General features: G+C 43.8%; 1 protein-coding gene across 1 annotated transcript; it reads left to right on the forward strand.

The window, feature by feature from the left end:
- Positions 1–27,664, forward strand: ptprr (protein tyrosine phosphatase receptor type R). Its single transcript, XM_041964462.1, has 16 exons — positions 1–49; positions 718–1,049; positions 14,014–14,127; positions 14,214–14,363; positions 15,622–15,729; positions 17,210–17,332; positions 17,408–17,529; positions 17,605–17,739; positions 21,303–21,492; positions 22,168–22,252; positions 23,417–23,496; positions 25,606–25,743; positions 26,345–26,455; positions 26,547–26,704; positions 26,796–26,909; positions 27,117–27,664. Exons 1-16 carry the CDS (start codon positions 1–3, stop codon positions 27,208–27,210), a joined length of 2,103 nt encoding a protein of 700 aa, XP_041820396.1. The 3' UTR covers positions 27,211–27,664.
- The last annotated feature ends 76 nt before the right edge of the window (positions 27,665–27,740 follow it).

The raw sequence follows: 27,740 nt of genomic DNA on the forward strand, positions 1-27,740 counted from the left end.
ATGTCTGTAGCGGTGAATGTGAAGCCGGATGCTGCCGCCGCTTTGCTCTGTAGGTTTATTTTTCTCCCAGGATAAATAAAGAGCGAGAATGAATTATGCAGTGTCATGTTCATCACGGTTGGGAGAGTTCAGTCAGTGTGCAGGGGTTTCCTCTCAGCCTGCCTGCAGACTGATGAAAGCCTCCTTCCTGACAGCAGAGAGAGATGGGATCTCCTCATCTCTCATCTCTTACTCTGCTGCCTCTCTGGGAGTCCTACTGAATATGCTGCTGGAGGACATACTGAAAAGATCAGAGGAATTCTTCCTCCTCTTCCTCAAGTCTTTCAAGTGTGAAATGACTGCTCGATAAATCCCTCCACTGTGTTCAAGGTGGTGTTTTTTATTGCCTTTGAAAAGCGCGACAGCAAAAGTGTAAAAAGTCGACTAAACAGTGAATTTGTTTGCATTTAGCATCAGCTGCTAATGTTAGCGTGGAAGGCTAGCTGGCACTTACAAGGCGAAGAGTTAGCACAACATTAGCTAACAGCTGTACTATTTTAGAAAAGGATCAGTTCAGGACTGACAGCCCCTGTGTGGGAGCTGGTCCTTCATGCTAGCAGAGTTTAGGCTAACATTAGCAGCTCTGTCCAGCTTGGTCGCAGGCACGAGTGTTGGAAAACATGAAAGCATTTGTCTTCCATCTTCATCTTTCCTCACTTCATCGTCTTTTCTCCTCAGATGCCACTTCTGGTGATCGCAAGCTTCGTTTCTTCACTTCTCGTCACTCCGGTCGTCTCCCTCCACCTCTGCACCCCCAGCGTGACTTGAACCCACAGCACGACATCGACAATGTGCTAGATCTCCACCACCTCCACCGTCATCATCATCATCATCATCGTCACCACCGTCAGCCCCCTGCCAGGTTAGCCAAAGTGATGCCCGCCGCCCTCTTGGAGTCTCGGTTTCGCGAGGAGCCCGGCGGCCAGCGAACCCTCAACCTGCTGGCACGACCGCACCACGAGGTGCAGCCGGAGCACGCTGTGGTGTCTGCACGCCATCTGGTTACCGTGGTGAGTGATCTGCTCCCTGATTGGCTGAATTTTTTTTTTTCAAGGTGTGTTTGTTCAATATTGCATGTCCACCTGCAGTGCAGTAATCAGAGATCAGCTGTCAATCAGTCTGAGCTTCTGCAAACGTCGGTGAATTGTGGCTTCTCATGCTAGTTATGTTTAGTTAATATTAACCAGAAATAAGAAATGCATTGCTCCCTGTCCAGTTAGAAACAGACAACAGTGTTTAGACAGAAATTTTCCATAAAAGCAGTTGGGACCTGTCGTCTTTTTTTGGTCTAGTTTTGATGAGACAGTCGGTGTTTTAATACAGAAGTTTTGAACTTTAAGACTTAACGGGGAACGGCTAAATGTGTTAAGTTTCGGTGTTTGTGTGGTTGCTGTGATTTGTGAGGATGAACAGGGCCTCTAAAGGACCATCAGGGTGTGTCTCTGATGCTCTGTGTCCTCTGAATGATCCCTGCATTTGGACTGTAGGCAGGCCGACAAAGTGACGTGCTCAAGGATTCGGGAGGGTTGTAAAATATAAAACCTGCTTTGCTCCTGTAGAAGTGTTTAAATGCCTCACTAATCTTAAGGGTAAGGGTTAGACGCTTAAGTTTGATACACACCAGATCACGTCAAGACACCTGCACCCGTTGTTTTCCATGTTAACACAAACACACACACACACACACACACACACACACACACACACACACACACACACACACGTACATCTTAACACGACACTCCAGAAAACAACAATTCATTGCATCTGCTCTGAGGTTTGGTTCATCGTGGCTGCTGTACTCTGGGTATGATCAGTCCAGTTTGTGCTGTGGGGTTCATTGATGCTCCCTGATTGGCTGCTGTGTACTGCATAGTTGTTAGTGTTGTTGTTATCAATGAGATCGAGTCTGAAGTCGGAGAGGACGAGTTGAAATGTTAGCTTGATTCTGAGAGCCTCAGTTTGACAACCAGCTGAACTCTTGCGGCTGAAGGCTGCAGATTAGAAATTTCTGGAAGCTGGTGTGAGTAAGCGGTCCTGCAGGCCCGCCGAGGCTCGCTGATGGGATGGTTTCATAAGAAAGGGTGATCTTCTCCCTCACAAGGGTTACAGGCGACTAATACTGAGGAGGTCAGAGGTCACAGCAAACAGACAGTAAGTGAATGACGGATGAGGAGCTGCAGACTCTGCCGTAGCGCTGGAGGAGAGATGCTGCACTCTCTGTTGCCATGGAAACCCAAATCATGAGCGTGTGTGTGAGAGACCCACTTACCTACACAATGGGTGGTTGCATAACTCTTAGATAAACAGCGGCGACCTTCAGAGTGACATTGAGACGCAGACAGACAAAGAGACAATATGTTCAGGTTGATAATGAGAGACACGAAGATAAAAATGGACAGATGAGACGGAGCTATAGTGAGACGGGTGGACAAATATAGATGCTGACTGTTAGTGGAGGGTGAAAAAATCGATTCACAAGACAATCGCAAGTTTTCTACGATCCTGAATCGAATCACAAAAGCTATAATTTGATTTTTATAATCGCTCCAGTTAATAACGTTGATGGAATAAAAAAGGTGTAACTCATCTGTGTGGGCTCACTGCAGCACCAGTGCTGGGATGTAACTACAGTGAGCACATATACTCAAGTACTGTAATTGAATATTTATATTTTACTTTCTACTTCTAATCAAGTGCATTTATTTGACAATATTAGCTACTATTGATTAGATTATTAAGACAAAATATAAGTAGTTCATCTTCAAAAAGGCAGGAACATTTTAGATTTAGGGTCTTAATAATTAGCTTTGCGACACAGAGTTGAAGTATTTTGTGAATACTTGGTACTCCGTCACCTGCAGACTGACGTTAGCCCTGAGCTCCCCCACTGAGCGGAGAACAGCTGACCGCGATGCTGTAGCTGCTGCAGAGAGGCTGTTCTCCACTGCTGGACACACACAACACAACACAACACACACACACACCAGCCTCTCTTTTTACAAAACAAAAGCATTTAACCAGCGATGTCGGTCGTGATGATCAGTTATTGTGCCGATTATTTTTTTGACTGATTTTCTTTGTAAAATAACAGAAAATAGAGAAAAATTCTCGTCATGATAAAATGTTTGCATGCTAACATGCTAAACTGAGATGGTAAACATTACACCTGCTAAACATCAGCATTTTAGCATTGCCATTGTGAGCATGTTAATATGCTGATATTAGCATTTAGCTTAAAGTACTGCTGTGTCTAAGTGCAGCCTCACAGAGCTGCTAGCATGGCTGTTTTAAATCATTATCTTAGTATAAAACTCATGAGTCAAAGTTTACTGCAACATCCCTGCTGCTTACAAGGCTGCAGCAGCTCCACACCTGGGCATGTCAGACCACATCTCCGTGAAACTCATTCCTGCCTACAAGCCTCTGGCCTGCAGAACAAAGCCGACCACCAGGACAGTACAGATATGGACTGAGGAGGCCTCCTCTGCACTTCAGGACTGCTTCGAACTGACAGACTGGACTGTGTTCAGAGAAGAGGCAGACCTTGAGGAGTACACATCATCTGTATTGTCTTATGTTCAGTTCTGCACTGATGCTGTCCTCCCTGTTAAGACCATCACAGTGTTTCCCAACCAGAAACCATGGCTGGACAGCACAGTGCGGTCCCTGCTGAAAGCCCGGGATACTGCCTACAGATCTGGAGACAGGCTGGCTTATAGCAAGGCTCGAGCAGAGCTGAAGAAAGGAATCAAGCAGGCCAAGCAAAAACAAAATTGAAGATCACTTCAAGAACAACAACCCACAGAGCATGTGGAGAGGCATCAGAACCATAACGGACTACAAGCCGAACACTCAGCTCACCAGCCACGACCCCGCCCTGCCTGACACCTTGAACAGCTTCTTTGCCCGCTTCGACACATCAGGCAGCAGAGAAGTCACACACCTACCCCGGCTGGAGGAGCAGCACCAGCCCCTCGTCCTGCAGCAGCACCAGGTGTCATCCACCCTGAGGAGGATCAACACCCGCAGAGCTGCAGGACCGGATAAGGTGTCAGGCAAGACTTTGAGGACATGCGCTGACCAGCTAGCAGGAGTGTTCCTGGACATTTTCAACCTGTCCCTGCAGCTGTCCACGGTTCCTGAGTGCCTCAAGTCCTCCACCATCATTCCGGTACCGAAGAAGACATCCATCACCTGCCTGAATGACTACCGGCCTGTTGCACTGACCCCGGTAATCATGAAGTGCTTTGAGCGGATTATTCTCAGGTACATCAGAGACTTCATCCCCTCGGACCTAGACAGCCTTCAGTTTGCTTACAGAGGGAATCGGTCCACAGAGGATGCTGTCTCCATCACCCTGCACACAGCCCTGACCCACCTGCAGCAGCCCAACACCTACGTCAGGATGCTATTTGTAGACTTTAGCTCAGCTTTTAACACCGTCATCCCAGACAAGCTGGCGCTGAAGCTACACACGGTGGGTCTGCCTGCGTCTCTGTGCCACTGGATCAGAGACTTTCTCACCAACAGGCCTCAGGTGGTGAGAATAGGGAACATCACATCATCCCCTCTGGTCCTCAGCACGGGCACGCCACAGGGTTGTGTGCTCAGCCCAGCCCTCTTCACCCTGTTTACTCACGACTGTGCTGCCATCCACCCCACCAACACAGTCGTGAAGTTTGCGGACGACACTACAGTAGTGGGTCTCATCTCAGATAACAACGAGACCCACTACAGAGAGGAGATACACCAGCTCACCCAGTGGTGTTCAGCCAACAACCTGGTGCTGAACACAGGGAAAACCAAGGAGGTCATTGTGGACTTCAGGAGGTCCAGGAAGACGGATCACGCCCCCCTCCTCATGGACGGAGAAGTGGTGGAGCGTGTGGACAACATCAGGTTCCTGGGCCTCCACATCACATCTGACCTCTCCTGGTCCATGAACACCTCCCGCCTGGTGAAGAAGGCACAACAAAGGCTCTTCTTCCTCAGGAAGCTGAAACGGGCTGGACTCTCCTCTCGGTTGCTCGTTAACTTCTACAGGGCCACAATTGAAAGCATCCTCTGCCTCAGTGTGACAGTGTGGTATGGCAGCTGCACGGCACAGGAGAGGAAACAACTGGCACGGGTGGTTAAAACTGCACAGGGCATCGTGGGCTGCCCCCTCCCTGACCTAGACTCTATATATGAAGGCCGGGTCAGGAAGAGGGCGAGATCCATCGCCACGGACCCCAGCCACCCGGGCCACAGACTGTTTGTACCGCTTCCATCAGGAAAGCGGTACAGGAACATCCGCACCACCACTAACAGACTGAGGGACAGCTTCTTCCCCAGAGCTGTTAGAGCTATCACCCCCAGCAGCCCCTCACTGCAGTGAGAGACTGTGTGAACTGTGAACACTGCACACCGCACTTTACACCTACACCTACACCTCTACCTCCACCTGCACCTTCTGTGTACTTAACTTTTATGTACACACATATACTATAATTATATACATTTTAGTATATCAGCACATTTCAGTTCCATTGGCATATTTTATTCTGTCGGTACATTTCACTGTGTATATCTTATATTTTATTCTACTTGTATATTTTATTCTGTTTGCACATTTCACTTCCATATTTTATTGTTTATTGTTTAGTATATTTTATTGCCTTAGTATATTTTCATTCTGTTATATTTTTAATTGCTTCACAAATATTTTTTTTTTTTATTGCATGTTGGTTTATTTTATTTTATTGTAGTTATCTTAATTTTATTCACTCTTTCTAGTCTTATCTTTCTTACCATCTAACATGGGGGTTGCAATGAAAATTTCATTGACATGTGCAATGACAATAAAGACTCTTGAATCTTGAATCTTGAAATGCACATATTTTACACCCAATCTTGAAAAGTAATTTAAGGTTCGTATTAAACAGCACACTTTTTTAATGTGTGTGTGCGTGTGCATGTGTGTGTGTGTGGGACTCTGATTCAACACTGATCCACTGTGGGCAGAAATGTATTTATAGGAGAAATGCAGCAGCTTATTAATGTTAGTGAATATCTGCATGCCTCAGCTGTGAAGTCTCACCACCAACACTCCCACAATCCTCTGCCAAAACAGTCAGAGGTGTCGGAACCACAGATGCATTGTGGGACGGAAGGCAATCTGGAGAAACCTCCGGTGGAAACCAAAAGACAGACGTGAATGCTGGGAGTTTACAGACGGTTACCTGACTGTCTGTCTGTTTGTTTCCTGCTTGTTTCTGATTTAATCTTCACAGCAGTCAGAGTCCAGGGGTCCTTGCAGTGGGATATAGGTCACCCTGCACAGTGCCTGATAAATAAAACACTCAATCCACACATGCCCGCTCGCTAAGAGTGAAATGAAAAATTAATCTGAAAACTATATCTGTACTTAGTAAATAAAATATTCATGTTCAGGCTACCTGGTCCTGCAGTGGCAGTTTTGGACCAGTAAGATAAGAAAACAGTTATTTAAAGAGACAAGAGCAAATAATTAAAGAAGTAAGTTTCCTATTCGACAAGTGAAGGACCAGGTGATGGATGGAGCTGGTAATAAAGCAGCCAGCTGTTAGTAGCAGTGAATGCTTGTTGTGTTGTCAGGGTTCAGTATGGTGGACAGTAAGCAGGTTTGGCTCCAGTAGATCATGTATTACATCAAAACTAACTTTTATAAAGAAACACATTAATTCTGATTAATTAATTACAGAAAAAAAAACACGTAAATTGCGCTCTATGATGCTCCTTTACCCCAAACGTCACTGAACAAACTTGATGGAGCCGGCTGCAGAACGTTGCTCGGCCCAGTGAATGGAAAGTTTGATTTAAAAACATCCAGCTGGAGAACCTTCCACACAATCGGAGAACTTAAACCTCAATTCAAAGCACTTAGCAGTGAGCATGGAGGCCACAGCAAACACAGCAGCTGATGCTACTGTGAGCAGAGTGAGTAAATCTACCTGTGACAGAGTGTATACACGATTAAAGTACTTATATTAATTACAGAGTATGTAATTAATTAGCTATTTTAAGCTTAAAGCTTTCCCATCCAGCCATGCCCTAGTGACTGTGTAGACCTCGCTAGCAGCAACCTGACCTTTTGCAACCACCTGGAAGTTTCTAAGCAACCAGCACTAACAGTTTAGTAACCACCTAAAAAACAACGTAGTATCTACTCTGCTGTACAGTTATCGACGATGCTGAAGCTGCATGTTTCCACCAGCGCGCACGCTCAATGCAAAACAAACTTCTGTGTTTATTTTATAGATTTTCATTTATTTGAATCGTCAGCGTAGAACTTTACTCAGATTTGGCGAGTGGTGGGTGCTAATGTTGGACAGCATAAAGTTAATACTTTCATGTAAGTGAATATTTTGAGACGAGGATTCGGCCAACAAGCTCTCAGTTGTGGCTTTTGTAGCTCGCTCTGTCTTCCGCCATTTTGGCTTTTATCAATGAGAAACCGCCGAGAGGCTCGACGCTGCCTTACATAACCCTATTCTGTGTTAATTGACTTCCTGTGTGTGGTCACGTGACCTGTCCCTGCGGGCTGCTGCCGTTCCATCACATCACTATGACAACCGTGTCACTAATGGATGGAGAGAAAGAGACGGCAGATTAGTGACAGAAACGAGCCTCAGAGCACTTTGAGGAAGCCGAAAATGATTTTGGTGACAAAAGTCAGTGAGTACATGTTTGTCTGTTCGTGTACAAATACATTAAAAACACATAATGTATGTTAGTCTACTGTGTGATACCTGAATACCTGCAGGCATCAGTAAGCTGCGTCCCATATCCACTCAATCCTTTGTGTGTGTGAGTGCCAGAAATGTTTCTGAAAAGGCAAACTGGATCAATCCAGACGTTTTGTCAGTTGATTAGAACATGAAGGTGATGCTGATGCGGCGCGTGGTTCAATCAGGACGCGTGTTTGATAAATATTGTCACGGGATTTCTGATCAGAGGTGAAATGATGAAAGGAAATAAGCTGTTTTATTTTAATGTCAGTTCCAGTTTCTTAGTTATGATGATCCGCAGCTTCTGTTTGTTCTCTGTGAGTGTAAAGTGGATTTGAGCTACGACTCAGGGTCAGTATTATAAATCCATCTGCTGATTATTTTCTAAATTCATTGGTACGTTTGGCCAAGATGACGTCTTCAAAACTGTCCAAAGATATTCAAAGAAATCAGAAAGCAAAGTGTCTCCTTCGAGATGCTGCGACCAGATGTCTGGAGTATTTCCTTAAATAAAAAACCTAAATGATTGATTATCAAAATAGTTTTAATAGTTGTTGTTGTCATTTATATCAATCAATCACATGACTGTTGGTCAGACAAAACAAACCAATTGAGGGCTGTTTTTTTCTATATTTTCTATCTTAGATTTTATTGAATTATTATTATTAATCTGGACAACAATGATTACTCAGTATTAGAAATAATCAGTTATCTACTCTGTGCTATCTGTAATATATTTTCATTATTGGTGGTCATAACATACAGAGGGAAATGTGTTGGGATGGAGGCAGAGAGGCTGAGAGGTTGTGTAAGTCCCAGATGGCAGCCAGTCACCTCCCATCTCTGCATCTCACCACATGCCTTCAAGACTGTGTGTGCGTGTGTGCGTGTGTGTGTGTGTGTGTGTGTGTGCGTGTGTGCGTGTGTGCGTGTGCGTGTGTGTGCGTGTGTTCAGGCGTGACAACTGAACGTGTGTGAATTTTGATTCTGTGCTTTGATGCTGAAAAGCAGCAGGAAGAAGCTCTGCTCACTGTTTGCGAACACATTGCATTTACATGTGCGGGAGGTGTTGGGGGGGGGGGGGGGGGGGGGGGCTGGCCTACTGTATGAATGAATAGTGTCGTATGAAGCCTGTGTGAGGTCTGCTGCAGGCTACATCGTCCACTACGAGCATGACTCAAACCAATCTCTGACTGATGTGTTGATGGTCAGGTTGCATTGTGGGTAATGTAGGCACCAGGTTTTGATGAGGAAGAAGAGTGTGTGATGATGTTGCTGCAGTGATTTTGATCCTTTCTGTTAAACTGTTCTTTGTTTTTTCCAGCAATATTACAGGAGTGTAGTGTCACATCAGTGGAGTCTCTTTTTTGACTTTCCAGTCATAAAAAAGGCTCATGGGAGTGAAACTAGATTTCTAACCACTCATATTCAGATAAAAGCTGCAGGTGAGGGAGTGACTTATGAACTTGTTGGCCAGCTAATGGCAGGTGGAAGACAACCACAACTCACCTGGAAAAGCCATTCGCTTGTGAACCTACAAGTCAAAGCAGAGGGTACAGTGTCTATGGAAGAAGCGATGGGTGGACTGTAAACCTCAGAGGAAAGATGGAGGAATTACACCAAACATGAGCAGCAGATTTGGATCTTTTAATTTAAAGTGATCTGATTGGTTGAATGGGCCACTTTCAGTCTGAATGTTGCTGTTTCACCTGCAAATGTGTGTATGTTTGCAGCAAATCATGCAGCTTTAAAGATGGTTCAAGAGAAATCAGTAACTCCTGCAGAACGAACGAATCATTTTGATTTTGAGAATGTTTTAACATTTTTCTATTCAAACGATTACTTTGACATTAATGCAATATTTTATAATAATAAAAATATAAATTAGAATTTTCTACTATCCGGCATTAATAAAAGGAAGGTCTGATGGCAGAATCCAGATTTCTGCTCTGAACTGGAGAGATTTTTTTCTGAAAGGAACAAAACAAGCGTGAATAATCTAACCTCACGTTAACCCACTCATTCAGCTGTGTGTGTGTGTGTGTGTGTGTGTGTGTGTGTGTGTGTGAGATCTCATTCAGCTGGATGTTGCACGTGGCGCTCACGTTTTTCCCCGTGGCGCTCTGAAGAGAAGCTGCACAACTAGCACGCTGCAAGAAATGACTCACAATCGTTTCATTATTCGCGCTGATTCAGTGCAGTATTCCAATGACGTGTTAAAGGAAAACCCTGTTATTAATTTTTAAGAATTTCTAGATGCTAACAGCTCAGAAGACAAGCAGTAAAAATCAATATGAAACACCACAGTGGTGATATCGTAGCACGCGTCAACAAAGCCGAAAGCTGATCAAGGCAGCTGTGATTTGAAAACATTTATGAAGTTGAAATACGAGTAAGATTCAAGCTGAAGAGAGATGGGAGGAAACAGTAGATGACAAAAAGAGGAGGATTCTGCAGGACTTTCAGAGGACGTCTTTATCTCCAGCGTGCCTATAAATCATAGAACTCATGATGCTTCTTACAACTGCAGAACCTGAGAATCATCATGAGAAAGATTTCTCTGCAGTATGAAGGTAATCCACTGGGATTGATCATCATCCACAGATACACTGCGAACAGAAGCTGCTAACAGCTATTAGCACACTGTGAATGTGTCACTTTGCCAAATTGTAAAGAAATGAGCGAAAAAGTCATACAGGGCTCAAGTTTTGGCTCGTAGTGAATTCACTGACATCCAACAATATATTTGCTCCAAGTGATGCAGTTCAGTGCAGAGTGCGATTACCCCCCAGATAATTAGTTCACTCTTTGCATTTTTAATCAACTCTTTATTTCTTCTTTCTCTCCATTCATTAAAGCATTTTACATTTTAATTATTTATAGCCACAACTTTACCCCTCTCTGATATCTGATTGGTCCAAATTGGATTCCCACCCTACTGCCCCGAGGCCTGTCAGCTAATTAGTGGTTATTAGTGTGTGCATGTGCGTGTGTGTGTCAGACACATAAATAGCACCTGATCCTGACAGGAAGTGCAGGAGGGTAATGGCATTACCTGGACGATGGCCAATAAGGTGGCAGGTTGAGCTCTGGCCCCTCTAAGCCAATCAGAGATCATGGAATGACTAGATCAGGAATTGGAGCGAAAAGTCCCTGAGCTGTGACTGACAGGCAGGCGGCTTCTCTCACTCTGTCTGTGTTCATTGAGTGAAACGCGTCCTGTGATCAGCGGCAGGATCAACAATGTTTACAAGGTTACTTGGTAAGGTCGTTTAGTTGTTTAGAGTTTTTGCTCTCAGGTTTTTACTGTCACTTATCAGCTGCAGTTGTTTACTTGTTTGTTTGCTGAATTGTTTCTTTGATTTTTTTCTTGTTGCATGTTAAACTGTTTAAATGTCATTTAGTTGCTGCATTGATTGTTCTGGTTTTAGTCGTGTAGTTTGCTGCAGGTTTTAGCCGAAACAAATGCAACAGTTTGCTAACTGATTAATCATTGGAGAAAATGTGAAACTGTTTCCAGCTTCTCAAACGTTCTCTTACTGACACGGTTTAGACCAAACGATTGATTGATTGATTGATTGATTAATCTAGAAAACAATGAAACATTAATCAATAATGAAAAGAGTTTCTCATACTGCAGGTAACATTCAGCAGTTATTTTTATTTCTGTTTGACAGAACAAACTGTAACCAGAGACAGACTGATAATGACATCAGCTGTGTGTGTGTGTGTGTGTGTGTGTGTGTGTGTGTGTGTGTGTGTGTGTGTGTGTGTGTGTGTGTGTGTGTGTGTGTGTGTGTGGGGCCTGTCTGGCTGTGGTTACTGTTCCTGATATTGAATTAAGTGGCAACAGAACATGTTGTTGTTTTTAGCCATTAGCAAACAACCGCCCACACACACACACACACACACACACACACACACACACACACAGTGTTAGACACCAGCAGCTGCTGATGAAGAGCTGCAGATGTTTCTCTTCTTCAAACCTTATTTAAAGGAAGAATCTGATATTTTGGAGAATGGTCTTATTTTCCATCCTTCCAACAGTTAGACAAGATAATCAATAATCACTTTCACCTCTGTGTGTCCTAAAAACACAATAAATCCTCACGTTGGAGAAGCGTGTCGTTTTTCTGCCGATTGACTAATCAATTAATCGACTAATCGTTGCAGCTGTAGTAGAAGGCAGACCTGCAGACTCAGTGGTGACGTAACTTGTTTAAAAGAGAGGCCCACAGTTTATTATTATTGTTTATTCCCCCCCACTAGCCGAGGTACCAGCTGTACACATGTTAGCTTTAGCTGTTAGCTAGCTAGCTGTTTGCTTCATGTTTTGTCTGAACAAACCTTTAAAGGGAACTTCAACCAGCTTTGTGTCATTACGCTACAGGTAGTAAATGTGAATGAACATGTTTAACTTCATGTTGCCTGCACCCAGAGCCCCCCCCTCCACAGACAGTCGGATCCAGAGAGGGGAGCTGTATTTTTTTTATCTAGGATGGCGACAGAATCATCCAATTATAGCCAACCCTTTAAAGCCCACAGCAGCCCCCTCTCCTAAACCCAAAGCTTCTTGGGTTTCACGTCTTCACTCTCAAAAATCTCACGCATCAGAAACCTGTTGGAGAAAACGCAAGCACGAGCTGACCAATCAGAGCTCTTGTTGCAGCTGTAGGGGGTGCAGCGGTTTAACACAGAAGTGTACCTGAAGCTCAGACTGAGGTGAGAGGCTTAAAACATGGAGATGGGGAAGACTTTCCTCACCGAGAGGAGGAGGAGGAGGAGGAGGAGGAGGAAGGTGTCCACAGTCTGTGTGTCTGAGAGCAGCAACACAAACCAATCAGCTGTGTGTGTGTTCATAAGCCCTCGGCTCGTCTTCAAAGATGTGTGTCCTGTTTGGTTTGGTCTACACACACACACACACACACACACACACACACACACACACACACACACACACACTGATTGCAGTAAAATCCAGCATGAGTCATTAGTGTGTGTTTCACCTTTCTCCCATATCACTTCTGCAGAAAGCTGAGAGACTGTTGGGAAAACCAGAGCAGCCAAACAAGAGGGGGGAGCTGGAGGGGGGGGGGGGGTCGGGGGTGAGGAGATAAAGTAACAGAGCGGGAGACGCAGCGATGAGGTTATGGTTCGATCTGTTTGGTGATGAGACTGCAGACGAGAAATCATCCAGAGCCATGTTGGTTTGTATCAGGGCGGACAGAAGAGACAGCATCCTGGTGATTCGTTCATTCTTGGAGCAAGAAGTGGAGCTAAAACTGAGATTTATTCACAGCGAATGTGGCCATGTTGAGTTGTCGCTCTATAAAAACATCATTCTGGATGAACAACCAGAGCGAGCAATAAACTGGACAGAAGAGAACTTGTCTGTCACTGTTCCAGCAGCTCTGGTTTAGGTCTCAGATGTGAAAATCTAGACGCTGCCGATGACAGACTTCCCTTTCCCTCCTGGTTCAAGACTCTCTGGTCCCGGCCTGCCAAGTCTTCATCGTCCTCAGAGTCCTGGTGACAGTAAATCACCACGGTCTTTTCTACCTGTCTCAGAGGCTGGTCCTGGTCTGGCTGGTCGCTGGGAGGCTGCTGAGCCCGGTTCTTTTGCCCGCGTTGTGAACACACACAACAATCCTCCGTTGCTCTGAGCTCTCAGACCAGGTAGACTCCAGTCAGCTAATAGAGCCACTAGCTGCACGGCTAACTGAGCTAACAAGCTAATAGCAGCTAGTAGCTACAGCTAAAGAGTACAGTGAGCAGCAGTTAGCGGTGATGCTGGTGCTATGCTGCCCCCTGTTGGTTTGGAGAGACCAGCTCTTACTTGATGCACCTTTAAGACTGAGGTACAGATTCAGTTTTATTCAGATTTCTATCATGTTTTCAATCGTTTGACCTTTGACTGCAGCTCTTTTAATGACGTCATCTCGTTGGGTCTCTTCTTCTGTGGTGGTTTAATGACACTGACACAAGAATCAGCTCCAACTGCTGTTTTTCCCCATCAACCAATTAACTCATATTTTCTCTCTCTCTCTCTCTCTCTCTCTCTCTCTCTCTCTCTCTGTCTCTCTCTCTGTCTCTCTCTCTCTCTGTCTGTCTCTCTCTCTGTCTCTCTCTCTCTCTCTGTCTCTCTGTCTGTCTCTCTCTCTCTCTTTCTCTCTCTTTCTGTCTCTCTCTCTGTCTCTCTCTTTTTCTCTCTCTCTCTCAGTACCTGGCTGTGGATGTGAGGAGGCTGAATGTCAGTCTTCTTCGGTGGTTTCGGGAAGGCGTAGCGGCAGCGCTGGGCGTTCCTGCGGGACGCGTGCACATCAACCGGCTGAATGTAAGACACCCAGTCATGTGTTACACTCCACTGATCGATCGATTGATGTATTGTTTGATTGAGTGACTGACGGACGGCTCTTACAGGAGAAGAAGAATGGCATCGAGCTCTTCGTGTCCTCTGATAGGCTGGGCCTCTCTGAGCCCCGCCCAGCTGAAGAGGTCATCCAATCACTGAACGTGAGGGTCCTTCATCGCCACCTGGGACACTTTGGCATCACAGAAGTCTCCACTGAGGTGTGTGTGTTTGAAAACCGCCGGTGTGCCTGCTCCATCTCCTAGGTAACCACGGCTCGTTAAGCAGGCTCGTTAGTGCCCGTGGAGACGGAGGGAGAGGATGGATCGGGATTATTAGAGAGCAGAGTGCTGCTGCTAAAAGTTTAATGGAACTATTAAAGTCCCATCGATCAGCCTGAGGAAGAACAGAGCGGCTTTATAGATTATGTTAATATTATTACTCTCACTGCCAGCCGTGACAGATGTGACAGCTCCTCTGTAATAATATTACAGCAACACATCAGAAACTCCCCGTAAGCCTCAGAGAGGAGCAGCACAACCAGACAGGAAAAATCTGCCTGGGAGAGTCGGATTTGTACCCTGTCGCTGCAGTCATCAACGATCAATCACCGAAGACGTTGCTTCTGACAAATACACTCCCCACTGGAGGCTGACGCTCGCTGTCGTATCATTAACTCCAACAATTAGTCTGTCAGAAAATAAATTTCAAGCAGAATTGATGCCTAGTGTTTGAAGATTTGTCAGTTTCCCAGTCGTACATTTTTTTCATTTTTTTGAATTTATTATTTTGGGTTTTGGACTTACCCACGAGGGCTCTGGGTAATTATGACTTTCATTCAATTGGGATATGACTAATAACTGGGATACTCTTTACTAAGTGTCTTTCCACCTTCAGGGCCATAATTTTTCAATTTAGCAGAATATTTAGTAACTACAAATTCATCTCACCTGCATTAAGTGCTGCTAAATAAGACTGTCGTCATGCATGTCTGGAAAGTAAAGTTTAATGTTTAATAGAAGAAGCTTCTGGAACTGCAAACGTGTGTTTATCCCACAAGGAGGAAGAAAATCCTGAACAGCTGATGTCAGCGCAACGAAAAGATGGTTGAATGAGTTATTAAAAACACTCAGTAACAGTAACTTCTTAATTTGACTTCTTCAAGCATTTGACTGCAACAAGCCACTAAAAGTCAGGACTAATAAGAGGCCACAGCAGGAAACAGGAAGTCATGACAGCTTGCTGCTTCGCTGCTCTTTTCTCGTGTGTTGTGCTGCTGAGTGGAAAGTGCTGCTCTGGGAATGAATTAAAACACGCGTATGTGTGTGTGTTGTGTTGATGTAGAGACGGTCAGATGCTGATAGTGTCTGCGCCTCCCTGCAGGAAGTAGAGAGGCAGTCTGGGATGTCACAGAATGTGTCAGAGACCATCAGAAACCTGATCTAGAAACTGAATTCGTTCTGTCTGCGTCTCCTGCAGAAGAACGTCCTGCAGGGCGAGCAGAGGGACCACGTCTGGAGCAGAGAAGGATTTTACGCCGTCGTCCTCTTCTTCACCATCTTCATCATCATCATCACTTGCTTGATGGTAATATACAGTATCACACACACACACACACACACACTTGTACTACTAAACCCAATGTTCAACCCAAAGCCTCAAACCTCAAACAGACACTTGAAGCAAGAACAAACAAAATGTCCTCACAAACATAGAAATAAAAGAACACACACACACACACACAGATCAGCATAATCGCTGACATCATGCAACACGTTTCTTCACCGTCCACCATGGCTCCTCTGATTGGCCGAGGCAACGAACTGCCATTAGCCAATTTGTAGCCAAGGTCAAAGGTCACTGTGTCTTAGCCGTCAGCCACACACACACACACACACACAGAGTCAATAAAATAGATATAAAAAGAAAAAAGAAAAGCAAGAATAAAAATAAAAAGGACAGAAAAAATAAATTAAGAAATGGGAAATACAAACAGAGTAATAATAATAGTAATTAAATACATTCACAGGTTGTATTTTATGAAAATTGAAAATAGACCAATAACAATAATGATAAATATATATAATATATAATCTTAAATTCTTTTCTGTCAGTCCAGTGTTTTTTGTTCCAGTTGCAGTGTGACCGTTCGTCCACACGAGGGAGCTCAGAACCCAGTTCCTCTAATCTGTTTCATTTCCTGACAGAACTGAATTAATCTGGATTAAGATAAATTTTAATGTATGTAAATGTGATCCTTCTTTTCTCTAACATTTTCTCTCCACTCACAATTTAGCACATTTCTCCTTTGATCATATTGAGGAAGCAGCTTGAAATATGTGTTTTCATGCAGACTGTTGTTGGATTATTCTTTGTCTTTCTGTGTCCCTACTGATCTGAGTCCAGTTTGTGAAATCAGGTTAATGTATTCAGTAAAACTGATTAAAAACAACAATCAGATGATTTCTCTGACTCACCTGAGGTTTGGGTTTCTGTCAGGTGATGTGACATGAAACCACCATGAAAGACTTAACCATGCTTGAGTTTCCAGGAGAAAATATTGTAGGAAAATAAACGAAATATATTGAAAGTGATAATATTGCATCAGCAATCATTGCTGTGCACTCCATGCAAACATTGCCTTATTGATAAAAATAATAATAATATGATTCAGGAAGCCTTACATCGTCTGCATTGTTTGCAGTTTAATCGTGATCAGACCTTTGAGAGGCCAGAAAGTAGAACTGATCATTTGAACATTTTATTTAATACCTGAGCACCAAACGCAAACAAGACTTGTTTCATACGTTAGTCTGAGAAATATAAAAACATTTTTAATTATTTTATAATTTTACAAAGTTGTCAAATTCTTCAAGAAATCAGTGTTAAACAAAGAACTTTAGAAAGGTTTCCTGATTTGATTTGTTTCCTGAAAGTGTCACTGCTTTATACATAGCCCTACAATGCTACGACAGGACATGACTACTTGCTGGATTTCCCTTCAATTCTTCATTTGCGAGTAAATTGAATGAATGAATTCTGTTTTTCTTTCCTGTCTGATCTCCAGGTTTTGTACCGACTTAAGGACAAAGTTCAGGTTTCTGACAGACAGCTGAAAGCCCCGCCCCCTGACCTTCACCTGACCACGACTGTCCCTCCAGACTCCGCCCAGAGGTCAAAGGGCACCAAGGTCAGCAGCAGACACCAAAACTGTTTCTGCATACGCATGTAAAAACACAAAGTAACGAGTCCTCTTCTTGTCCAGGGTGTGACGTCAGGAAGCATGGTCCAAGCTGAGCGCCCTCCAGCTGTAGCCACGCCCATTCCCCAGCAGCAGCCAATCGTAGCCTGCCGGCGCCTCGCTCCTTCTGTCGTCCCTCTGCCCAGGTGAGTCAGCTGACAATGTATCCTAAAAAAACATATCGAAATAAACCACATATCTGACTGCGCTTCTCCTTCTAGCCCTGCCCCTGTCCACGTCGTCACCAGCAGTGACCACGCCCCTTTCGCCAGCGTTGCCCCAGTGACAGCCAATAACGAGCTAAAGCCCTGCCCCTCCCCCTTCAGGATGAAACCTGCTGCAGGACTGCAAGAAAGGTAACTTCCTGTTTCTCTCAAAATGAGCTCCACCTCAACCAACAGTAAAATCCGTAATCAGTACTTTCAATGCCAGACTTTTACTTATAACAGAGTATTTTTACAGTTGTGGTATTAGTACTTTGATTTGAATGAAGGATCTGAAGTCTTCACCACCACTGGAGGGCAGCAGAGGGTCTTCACTGCTCAGACTGCGGTGATGGCAGATGAAGGTTTATTTAAAAACACAGAGGTGGATGAAACAGTCAGTTTCTGGGTTGTTCAGGTGCTCAGCAGAGACACCTGCTGGTCAAAATGACTCACAGCAGGGAACTGAACTCGGATTTGATGTTGTGTTGGTCGGTGGGATCGACCCCCCTCGTGATCAGCATTATCGATCCGTATCCTACTGCGTCCTACTGTTGTAGTTTCCTCATGGATGATGAGTGATCGTCTCAGGAGCCGGTTGATCATCGGTCACAGCTTTTGTACTGTGTTTTTATGAACAGGCGTTTGGCAGACAGTACACTTGTATAACTGCGGAGAGGCCAGTATGTGTGACAGGATGTCGGGATAACGAGCTCTAACAAACATGTCGAGTGTGTTTCCGTCCTCATAAAACCTTTGAAATCCAGCGGTGTTTACATCCATGTTTACCAGCTTGCGGTCTTCTTCCTGTTTGACCTTTTCTGGCTCATTGCTGCACATCTTGGTGTGTTACCTCCACCTGTAGTTCAGTGGTGTGGTGCGACATCGCTGGTTGGCGGTGCATCACGCCAGAGATACAAAACACCCGTAGAAAGGTGTTCTGTTGTTCTGACTGATGAGAACAGGTTGGGTTTATCTGCAGGAAGGTCACTAAATGTCTTGAGATTATGAGACACAGTACATGTTTCTGAACATAGTTTAATTCACCTGTTTTTAACATACTGTAATATCGTACGATTGTATTAGCTTGTCAGTGTGGTCACTGATCATCATTCTTCACATGTGTGCATTTGTCTTTAAAGTGAGATGTAAAAATCCAGAGTTGTCTTATAGTTTTAGATTTCATTTTGTTAATAATCCACCGTTCATAAATACCCACCTCGCCGGATCTTCATCTTCCTCTGTGGAAGACATCATTCAGTTCTCTCATTGATAGGATTCCTCTGCTGTCAAAACGTTTGATTTGGAACAGTAACGTCACTCTTACAAACTGCTGCTCGTCATGTAAATACAGCAGCTACTCTGTCAGCAGCCAACAAACAACAGCTGATACACTGAAGTGATTATACACAAAGAGCCAATAAGATATCGATAATCAAATCCCTAAAATTCATTATGTTTGGACCAAATATCACCTAATGAGCACGCCACCATGTTTAATAACTGAAGAACACTGTGTGTGTGTGTGTGTGTGTTCAGAGTACAGTAACCTCTAACCTGTGATTGTTGAAGCAGTCAGGTGTCGATCTGTGTACGTGACAACGAGAAGGCTTTAAAGAGGTGTGTGTGTGTGTGTGTGTGTGTGTGTGTGTGTGTGTGTGTGTGTGTGTGTGTGTGTGTGTGTGTGTGTGTGTGGAGGATAACATTGGTATAGTGAAGTAGTTTTCCTCGGTAAACAGTCTGTACGTGTCCTGGCTGTTTATACGAAGGGAAGCGTCTCATCTAACAGATTTCCTCTCAAAAGTTTCTCATGTCAGGAAAATGTATGTGTGTGTAATGTGAGCACATGAACCTGAATGTTCCTGAGATTATTATTAACCTGCAGGTTGAAGGAGCTCGTTTCCTTCACATCACAGACTGATGTCAGTGTATTTCAGTGCACAAATCAACGTGCAGACCTGAGCCGTGTTGTTGGTGAATCTGTCTGTCTGTGTTGATTGACGTATCATTAAGATTTAGTAGTGATAGTTAGTTAGTGTTAAGTAGTGTTTCATCGTTCTGCTCATTTTCACTTTTAGGTAACGTAAATTCTAACTTTGTCTTAATTCTTATTTATTATCACACACATGTTAATTCAGCTAATCTCATAATTTTGATTTAGTGGATCGTAGTTTAAAATATAAATATCAAATAAAGGATAATAGATAATCAGGTAAAAAAAAAAAATGCACTTGGCTCCTCTGACCTTTGACCCCAACGATGAGCCGTCTGTCTGTCAGATGGAGACGAGGAGAAGAAACTAGTTCCTGGTCACACAGTGAAATAAAGGCCTTTAAATGTGAACGTGTTGTTTCTGACATGCAGATAGTTTGGGTTTTATTTATTTATTATTTTTTTGAGATACAGACGGGGACAAGAGAAGTAATAGTGACCTTGTATAACAGACGTCCATCTTTAGTCATTAATCATCTTATTCATCAGGCGGAGAACACGTTTTCATCGCCCCCCTTAAGTACTCCTGTTTGTTAGCCTCTGGTTACATCACAGCTGGCTGTCAGCATCTCCATGGCGATGCTTGTTTTAATCATTGCGAGCTGATTGACTCGCTCTGTGTGAGGTGGGGTCGTGTTGGATAAACGATGCTTCCAGGTGAGAGTACGTCCTGACGTGTCGGTGCTGACCAGGATCAGGTCACCTGGGTTGAGCTGAAGGAAAAAGCGGAGTGTCTGTGATGGACGGATCTTGATTATTGATCTGCAGACACTGCTCAGTGTTCGCCGTGCAGGTCTGGGATGTGTCGTTACATAAGACGACCTCATTTTTCAGAGCGTTTCTGAGCTGCTTTAAGAGCTCCTTCAGGTTTGGCTGGAGTTCATTTTCCTCTCCGGTCGTTTCATAATGGAAAAGAAAACATCTTTATCTGCTCCTCGGCTCGGTCCAGCTGGTTATCTGCGGCTCGTAGCTCTTCCGTTCACCTGAAGCGCGGCCGCGGCCTCAAACCTCGGAGGCCGTTTTGTTCGGGTTACATCAGCGGTGAGAGTGATGGCGTTAAAGTGAGAGAACACACTGATTCTTCAGGTAAAGACAGGAAGGAAGATCCCAGGCTCAGAGTGAGAACAGGATGTTTTTCTTGGTGTGTGTGTGTCTCTGTGTGTGTGTGCTCTGTCCACTCTGGATGGCAGCCAATCAGTAATCAGACGAATAGGAAGTAGCAGCATCCTGGAGAGGAAGCCGGCCAACACGTAGCCAGACGAAGACAGACCCCCCCCCCCCCCCCCCCCCACACACACACACACACACACACACACACACACACACACACACACACACCCATCAAAGCACACCTTGTCTTTTCTTCTCGTTCTTCTGTTACAAAATCATCTCTGTTAGTTTCATTTCTTTTGCTTCACCTTGACGTCAGTGAAGAAATTAATTTCAGTTAATCCGACTTTAAAAGACAGAAACAAACATTTAATGAAGTTTAATTTAACTTTTGATTTTATTTATTTTATTTAATTGCGTTCAGTGTAAAAATAAATCCTCTTAATATGCAACCATTTAATAATTGTATTTAATTTATTTTAATCTAAAATAAATCCTTTCATCTTTTAGGAATATTACAGGAATTATTTTCACACGAGTCAATAAATCACATTCAAACTGATGAAGAGACTGTTCAGGTCTAACATCGTCTCTTCTCCCTCCGTCCCCTCCAGACGGGGCTCTAACGTCTCGCTGGTGTTGGACATGTCGGCGCTCGGCTCCGTGGAGCCCCTGAACGTTGCCGTGGTGACCCCCAGAGAGGCGGCGGCCAGGGAGTACCTGTTGTCCGCCGGCCGGCCGCTGACGCGACCGCAGCTCCGCGACATCGTCGACAACACGCACAAGCTGCACGCCGAGTTCGCCGTGAGTGAAGCCGCCTCACGTTCCTGCTTTTAATCTGAACGTTCCAGAACGACTTGAGTGAGGAACCACGAAGTCACAGGTTCAAATCCCTCCCATCCAAACAGGAAGGATTCATTTTAAAGAGCTCCGCTGTGCTCACAGACCGACAGAGCTGCACAGTTTGACTACTGACAAAAACGTGTCTGTCTGTAGGTTTGCAGGTTTCTAATCAAATGAAGCACAAATTTGAACCAAATTTTAAGAAAATCACTAAAAGAAAATGCAAATGAATAAATGTTTCTGTCCACTGCTGCGGTCCATCGAGATAAAAACAAAAGCTGCCATTAAACCCTCGTAGAAGAAGAAGAGACGAGATGAAGCAGTCTGTGAAAAACATGATGGAAACATGTTTGTTTCATGTACTGATGTGAGGAAGGTGACGCTCCTCATCGCTCCTCACTGATCTGATGTCTTCATCCCGATCACATTCAGTCCAGTGTTCTGTGTTTGTGTATTAAAACCGGTTTGTTTGAACCCGATCAGGAACCTTGGGCATCTAAAGTTGGGCTCAAAGGTTTTTCTCAGTTTCTTACTGAATAGATTTAATCTAAAGGTAAAGAAATGAACTCAGGTGTCAGTGCAGCTGCAGGATCTCTTCTGTCACACGTTTCTAACATGAACGTTTCTTCTTCTCAGGAAATTCCCATGAATTTCATTGATCCCAAAGAGCTGGACATCCCAAACCACGGGACCAAGAACAGATACAAGACCATACTGCCCAGTGAGTACTGTGTGTGTGTGTGTGTGTGTGCGTGTGTGTGTGTGTGTGTGTGTGTGTTGCTAAGAAACAGTCGCAGTTCCAAAACAGTCCTAATCTTTCATTTCCTGTTGAACCAGGAAGTTGTTTTATTATGTGGGAGGGGCTTAAGGCCAAAGGCCAACAACCCCAAGGACAGCTAATATCGCACCTCCCTTTTCCCCGAACTCTCACACACACGCACACACACACACACACAATGCATTTTCCTCAGAGTACAGTTTGTTCTCACACTGCCAGCCGAGCACTCGGCCTAATTGAGACATTACGCAACACACACACACACACACACACAGTGATCGTTATTAGTGTGTATGTTTTTGAGAGGGGGCGGGGTTATCAATGTAACAGTGAGCAGGGGGGAGTTCCTTCCTTCCGGCCAATCAAGGGTAAGGAATGCTGCTCACCTAAAGCTGCTGTCAATCAAACTCCTTCCTGCGTACCCTGCTCGGACCAGAACCGTGTTCTCTGTCCAGAACCGTGTCCAGGACTGAGTGTAGAATAGGCACAAGACCAAGTCTAGACTACGTTTAAAAGGTGATTAAAAACAAGTCTAAAATAGGGTGTAGCTCAAGTGGTAACCAAATTTTAAAGGGGGATGTAAAGACCCGCTCAACGCTGAGTCCTAACACCGGCTTGAAACCAAGTGAGACCGACCCTAAAAGAAGGTCAGGATGAAGTCCAGAATGAGTCCAAAACAGGCACGAGAGTCAAGACTGCATTTGAAAAGAGCTTGAAACCAGGTCTAAAAGGTGGTTTAAGTCCGGTGTAAGTTGAAAGAGTTGAAAGACCAAAAAAGGGTTTGAGACCAAGTCAGGACAGAGCATACAAGGGATTGAGATCAATCTAAGACTGAGTCTAAAAGCAGGTCGAGCACAAATCCAGACTGTGTTTAAAGGGGATTCGAGTCAACGCTTAGACCGAGTCTAAAAGGAGATCTGGGTCAAGTTGAACCATTGTTTGTAAGGAGCTTGAAATCAAGTTCAAAGAGGGGGTCCAGGCCCACTGAAGAAAATGTTTCTTTTGTCACACATTAATCGTTTTAACGTGACTTTGAGAGCAGAAACATTTTAAACTGCTCTCTGCTCACCTGGTCTCACCTGGTCTCACCTGGTCTTCGTGTTCTAGACCCTCACTCCAGAGTGATCCTGAAGTCCAAGAGCAGCAACGACCTGCTGAGCTCCTACATCAACGCTAACTACGTACGGGTGAGTGGTAGCAGCCGCCTCCTGGGTCAGACATCCTGGTTCATCTGTTCCAGTTTGGCTTTTTAGCTCCACCTCCTCACAGTTTGTCACAGGTAGTCTACCTGCCCTTCGTCCTCAGGTGTGTTCATCAGTGGTGGAGGAAGTTTTCACATTCTTTACTTCAGCAGCACCAACAGCACACAGTCATCATCCACTGCAAGTAAAAGTCCTACATTAATTAGGTAAAAGTACAAAGTAAATTTTGTTGTTAAAGATGAGAAAAAGCAGATTTTTACATCTGAAACCAGAACAGTTTTTTTTTTACATGAAAAATCACCTTTCAAAACAGTCACTGATTAACATTTATTTTTCATAATTCACAAATCATCTGATTAATCATATTTTTAAATATACTTTTGGGTTTTTTTTTTTACATTGCATAGTTTTAAAAGTACTTCCCATATACGATATGTAGTAATACTTGTGTACAAGACATGTCTGTATGTCAGACCTTGATTTAAAGTAGCTGTCAAACAGTTGGAGTAGAAGTGTCATGAAATAGAAATCAGGTAAAGCACAGACTCCTCATATTTGTACTTAAAGTTCGTACTTTGGTAAATGTTCTTAGTTATATTTCACCGCTGGTGTTCACTGCTTATATAATTATGATAAATGTCATAACTGTCTCTCCCCCTGAGGAGCCATCATTCATTAATCATGACGTTTGTTAAATCGTCTCTAAACCTGAGAATAAACTCTGACACGATCACATCACTGATGTGGAATGTTAACACACACACACACACACACACACACACACACACACAGTGAAAGTGTGCTCCCGCAGAGGTCTGTAATGTCGCTCTCAGACTCTCGTACAATAGACTCTCTTCCTGTCAGGAAACTCCGCTGAAACAGTTTGAGCCGTCAGACACATGAGAGAACAGAGGCTTCACTCTGCCGTTCAAACTAGCGCTCGGCTAATTTTAGTTTCCCAAAGTAGGCGAGCACATTCATCACGTATAGAGCCGAGTACCACACAGCTGGATGATACTTGTCTAAACCAGAGGTGACCGACACTGAAACCTGATGATGGGCTGCAGGCCAGAGGCAGCACCGATTTATTGTATTATATTGTATTATATTGTGTTGTGTTGTATTGCATTGTGTTGTATTGTGTTGTGTTGTAATGTATTGTGTTGTGTTGTGTTGTGTTGTAATGTATTGTTCAGATTTAAAATGTCAGTTCCCTGAATTGACTGACTTCCTCTGTCCGCCGCGCACAGATTCTGAAAAAGAATGAATAATTAGGGATTTAAAAAACAGTTTTATGTCACAAAAATAAAACTGGATAAACAGTGATTTGTATTATGTTTAAGTGAATTTTTAATTATTATTGTATATTTTTTGATAGAAACACCTGGGCCCCTCTTTGGGCCCCTCTTTGGGCCCCTCTTTGGGCCCCTCTGGTCTAAACCATTTTTCTTTTTAATGTAACTACTGAATACAGACGATTTCTCAGAAACAGTCTGGATCTGCTTTAAATCTCCTCTTCAAACTTGCGGTTACGGCTCCTAACTGGTGTATTTATTGGAATTTTTTAAATTGTTTCATCTTCTTTTTATTTTATGTTTTGGTTTTGATTTATGTTTGTTTGTCTTTTTCCTGTAAAGCACTTTATAACTTTGTTTTTAAAGGGGCTTATAAATAAAGTTTTTCATTATTATTAATGTTTAGACAGTTTGATGAACAGTAACATAAAATCAGCAAATTCTGTGCTAAATGTGATTTTAATTACATTTTTAATCAAAAAAAGAAGTGAAGGAAAGTTTTTCTTGTGCTGTTACTCTGTATTCCACATTTTTAATGAATATTAATGAACACGGTGGAGTGTTTGGCATGAACAGTAAGTGTTGCTCTCAGTTCAGACATTAGCTTTAAGAGCTCTCATCACTATCTGCCCTCATCTCCTCTAGAAAAGAAAACTATCAGACATATAAATCTGCGCTGATCAGTAATAATAACTTCAGGCTTTTTAGCTTTCCTACTGTTAGAAAAGTGAGAAAAGTTTTACATCATCTACCCTCCAGCAGGCTGCTGACACTGTCCTGTGATTGGCTCCTGTCCCAGGGTTACCTAGGCGACGAGAAGGCGTTCATCGCCACGCAGGGTCCCATGGTGAACACGGTGAATGACTTCTGGCAGATGGCCTGGCAGGAGGAGTCGCCCGTCATCGTCATGATCACCAAACTGAAGGAGAAGAACGAGGTAATGAGATGAAGAGGAGGAAGTTCAATAACTTCATGAACTGCAGGACGGAGGTGACGCTGATGAAGCTGTTTATCATCAGGAATCAAACAGGAAACAAACGTGGACGAAAACAACTGAGTCAATTTGGTTGTTTCTTGTTGTAAAAATACTTTGTACTTTTGCTGAAGACTTTTACTTATAACAGAGTATTTGCATCAAAATATATTGGGAGTACCAAAAGTAAAAGTACTCCTACAGGACGGCCCGTTTCAGAATATTATCCATTCTATCACTGGATGATAATTATTGATGCATTCATGTGTTCATCACTTTAATGTTGCAGATGGTAAATGTGTGTTCCAATTACTTTATATACTGCTGTGTAGTCTGAGCTGTAATAATACACCATGTTTTATTTTAATTCAAGTAACTAGCCGCTAGGTTTATATTAATTTATATCAAATCACAAAAAGTACAACATTTCCCTCTGAGATGTGGTGGAGTAGAAGTAGAATGTCACGGGAAATGGAAATACTCAAAGTACAAGTACCTCATAATGGTACTTCGGTTTGATCCTTCAGGTGTGAAATGTTTTCTCGCTGTCTGTGTTTGTCTGTAGAAATGTGTTCTGTATTGGCCAGAAAAACGAGGGATCTATGGGAAGGTTGAAGTGTTGGTCAACAGCATCAGAGAGTGTGAACACTACGCCACTCGCAGCCTCACACTGAAGGTACACCTTTAATTCTCCTGCTGAGAGAACGAACGTCTTCGTGCTTATCGTTTTGTCATATTTGGGAAATGTTGCCTGTGTGTGTGTGCAGTGTGGGAATCAAACCCGCGTGCTGCAGCATTACTGGTACACGTCGTGGCCCGACCACAAAACCCCCGACTCGACGATGCCGCTGCTGCAGCTGATGGCCGACGTCGAGGCGGACAGACGGACGGCTGCCGGTTCAGGACCGGTTATCGTCCACTGCAGGTACAGAGACGGGAAACGGGAAACAACCTTTTCTCCTTCTACTGAAAAAAGTTTGGAAATGACTCAGTCACACACACTCCTCTGCTTGCAGCGCCGGGATTGGCCGGACAGGCTGCTTCATCGCCACGACGATAGGCTGTCGACAGCTGCAGCTGGAGGGAGTGGTGGATGTTCTGAGCATCACCTGCCAGCTCCGAGCTGACAGGTAACATCGTTCACTCAGTTATTTTGCTCAATTTAAAGATAATTCAACATGTGTGGAAGATTTTTCAGCTAATTTCTTTACCTGTTAGAGGTCAAGACGGTTTATTCCTGCTGTTCCTCAGATGCTACAGAGCGAAACAAACCTTCAGCAACTTCATGTAAAAACAGCTACAAAGAGCTATAATGTGGTTTCTGTCTGTCTGTGCAGAGGAGGTATGATCCAGACAGGTGAGCAGTACGAGTTTGTCCATCATGCCCTGAGCCTGTACGAGTCCCGCCTATCTGCAGAAACCGGCCAATGAGATGCCACCACAGGAGACGTCGACTTAAACCTGGACACGTGCTGACATATCGAGTCCTGAGCAGGTATGATCTCTGAGATTTGGGAGTTCTCCGGGATTCAGGAATTGTGGAGGAGGTCTTTGAGTTTGATGGACAACATGGACAACCAATGAGGACTGTTGTGGGTGGAGCCTGTTGAAGGAAAGAGGAAAGGTAAATTTCTGACAATGGGATCTATCTGTTCTTCTTCTCTGCTGTTTCTTCTTCGTGTGTCGCCGGCGAGTGGTTCTTCTGAGGAACTGGAAAGACCGCCCACTCCACTTCTCTTAACCAACTGACTGTTGAATCGTGTTGTTTTTAACTAACCGGACTGTCCTATTACCTCTTTTCTGTCATGGAAACATTAAATAGTTTGACTGAAATCGATGGTACATTGTTCAATAACACTGTTGTGTTTATGTGTCTTATAGGATTTTAAAATTATTTTGTAACGTGGTGTTCTTATAAGAAAGACTATTGGAAAAATGACTGTTAGCTGGTTGCAGCTTTG

This window comes from Chelmon rostratus, chromosome 22, assembly GCF_017976325.1.
Source record: "Chelmon rostratus isolate fCheRos1 chromosome 22, fCheRos1.pri, whole genome shotgun sequence".
Lineage (NCBI taxonomy): Eukaryota > Metazoa > Chordata > Actinopteri > Chaetodontiformes > Chaetodontidae > Chelmon > Chelmon rostratus.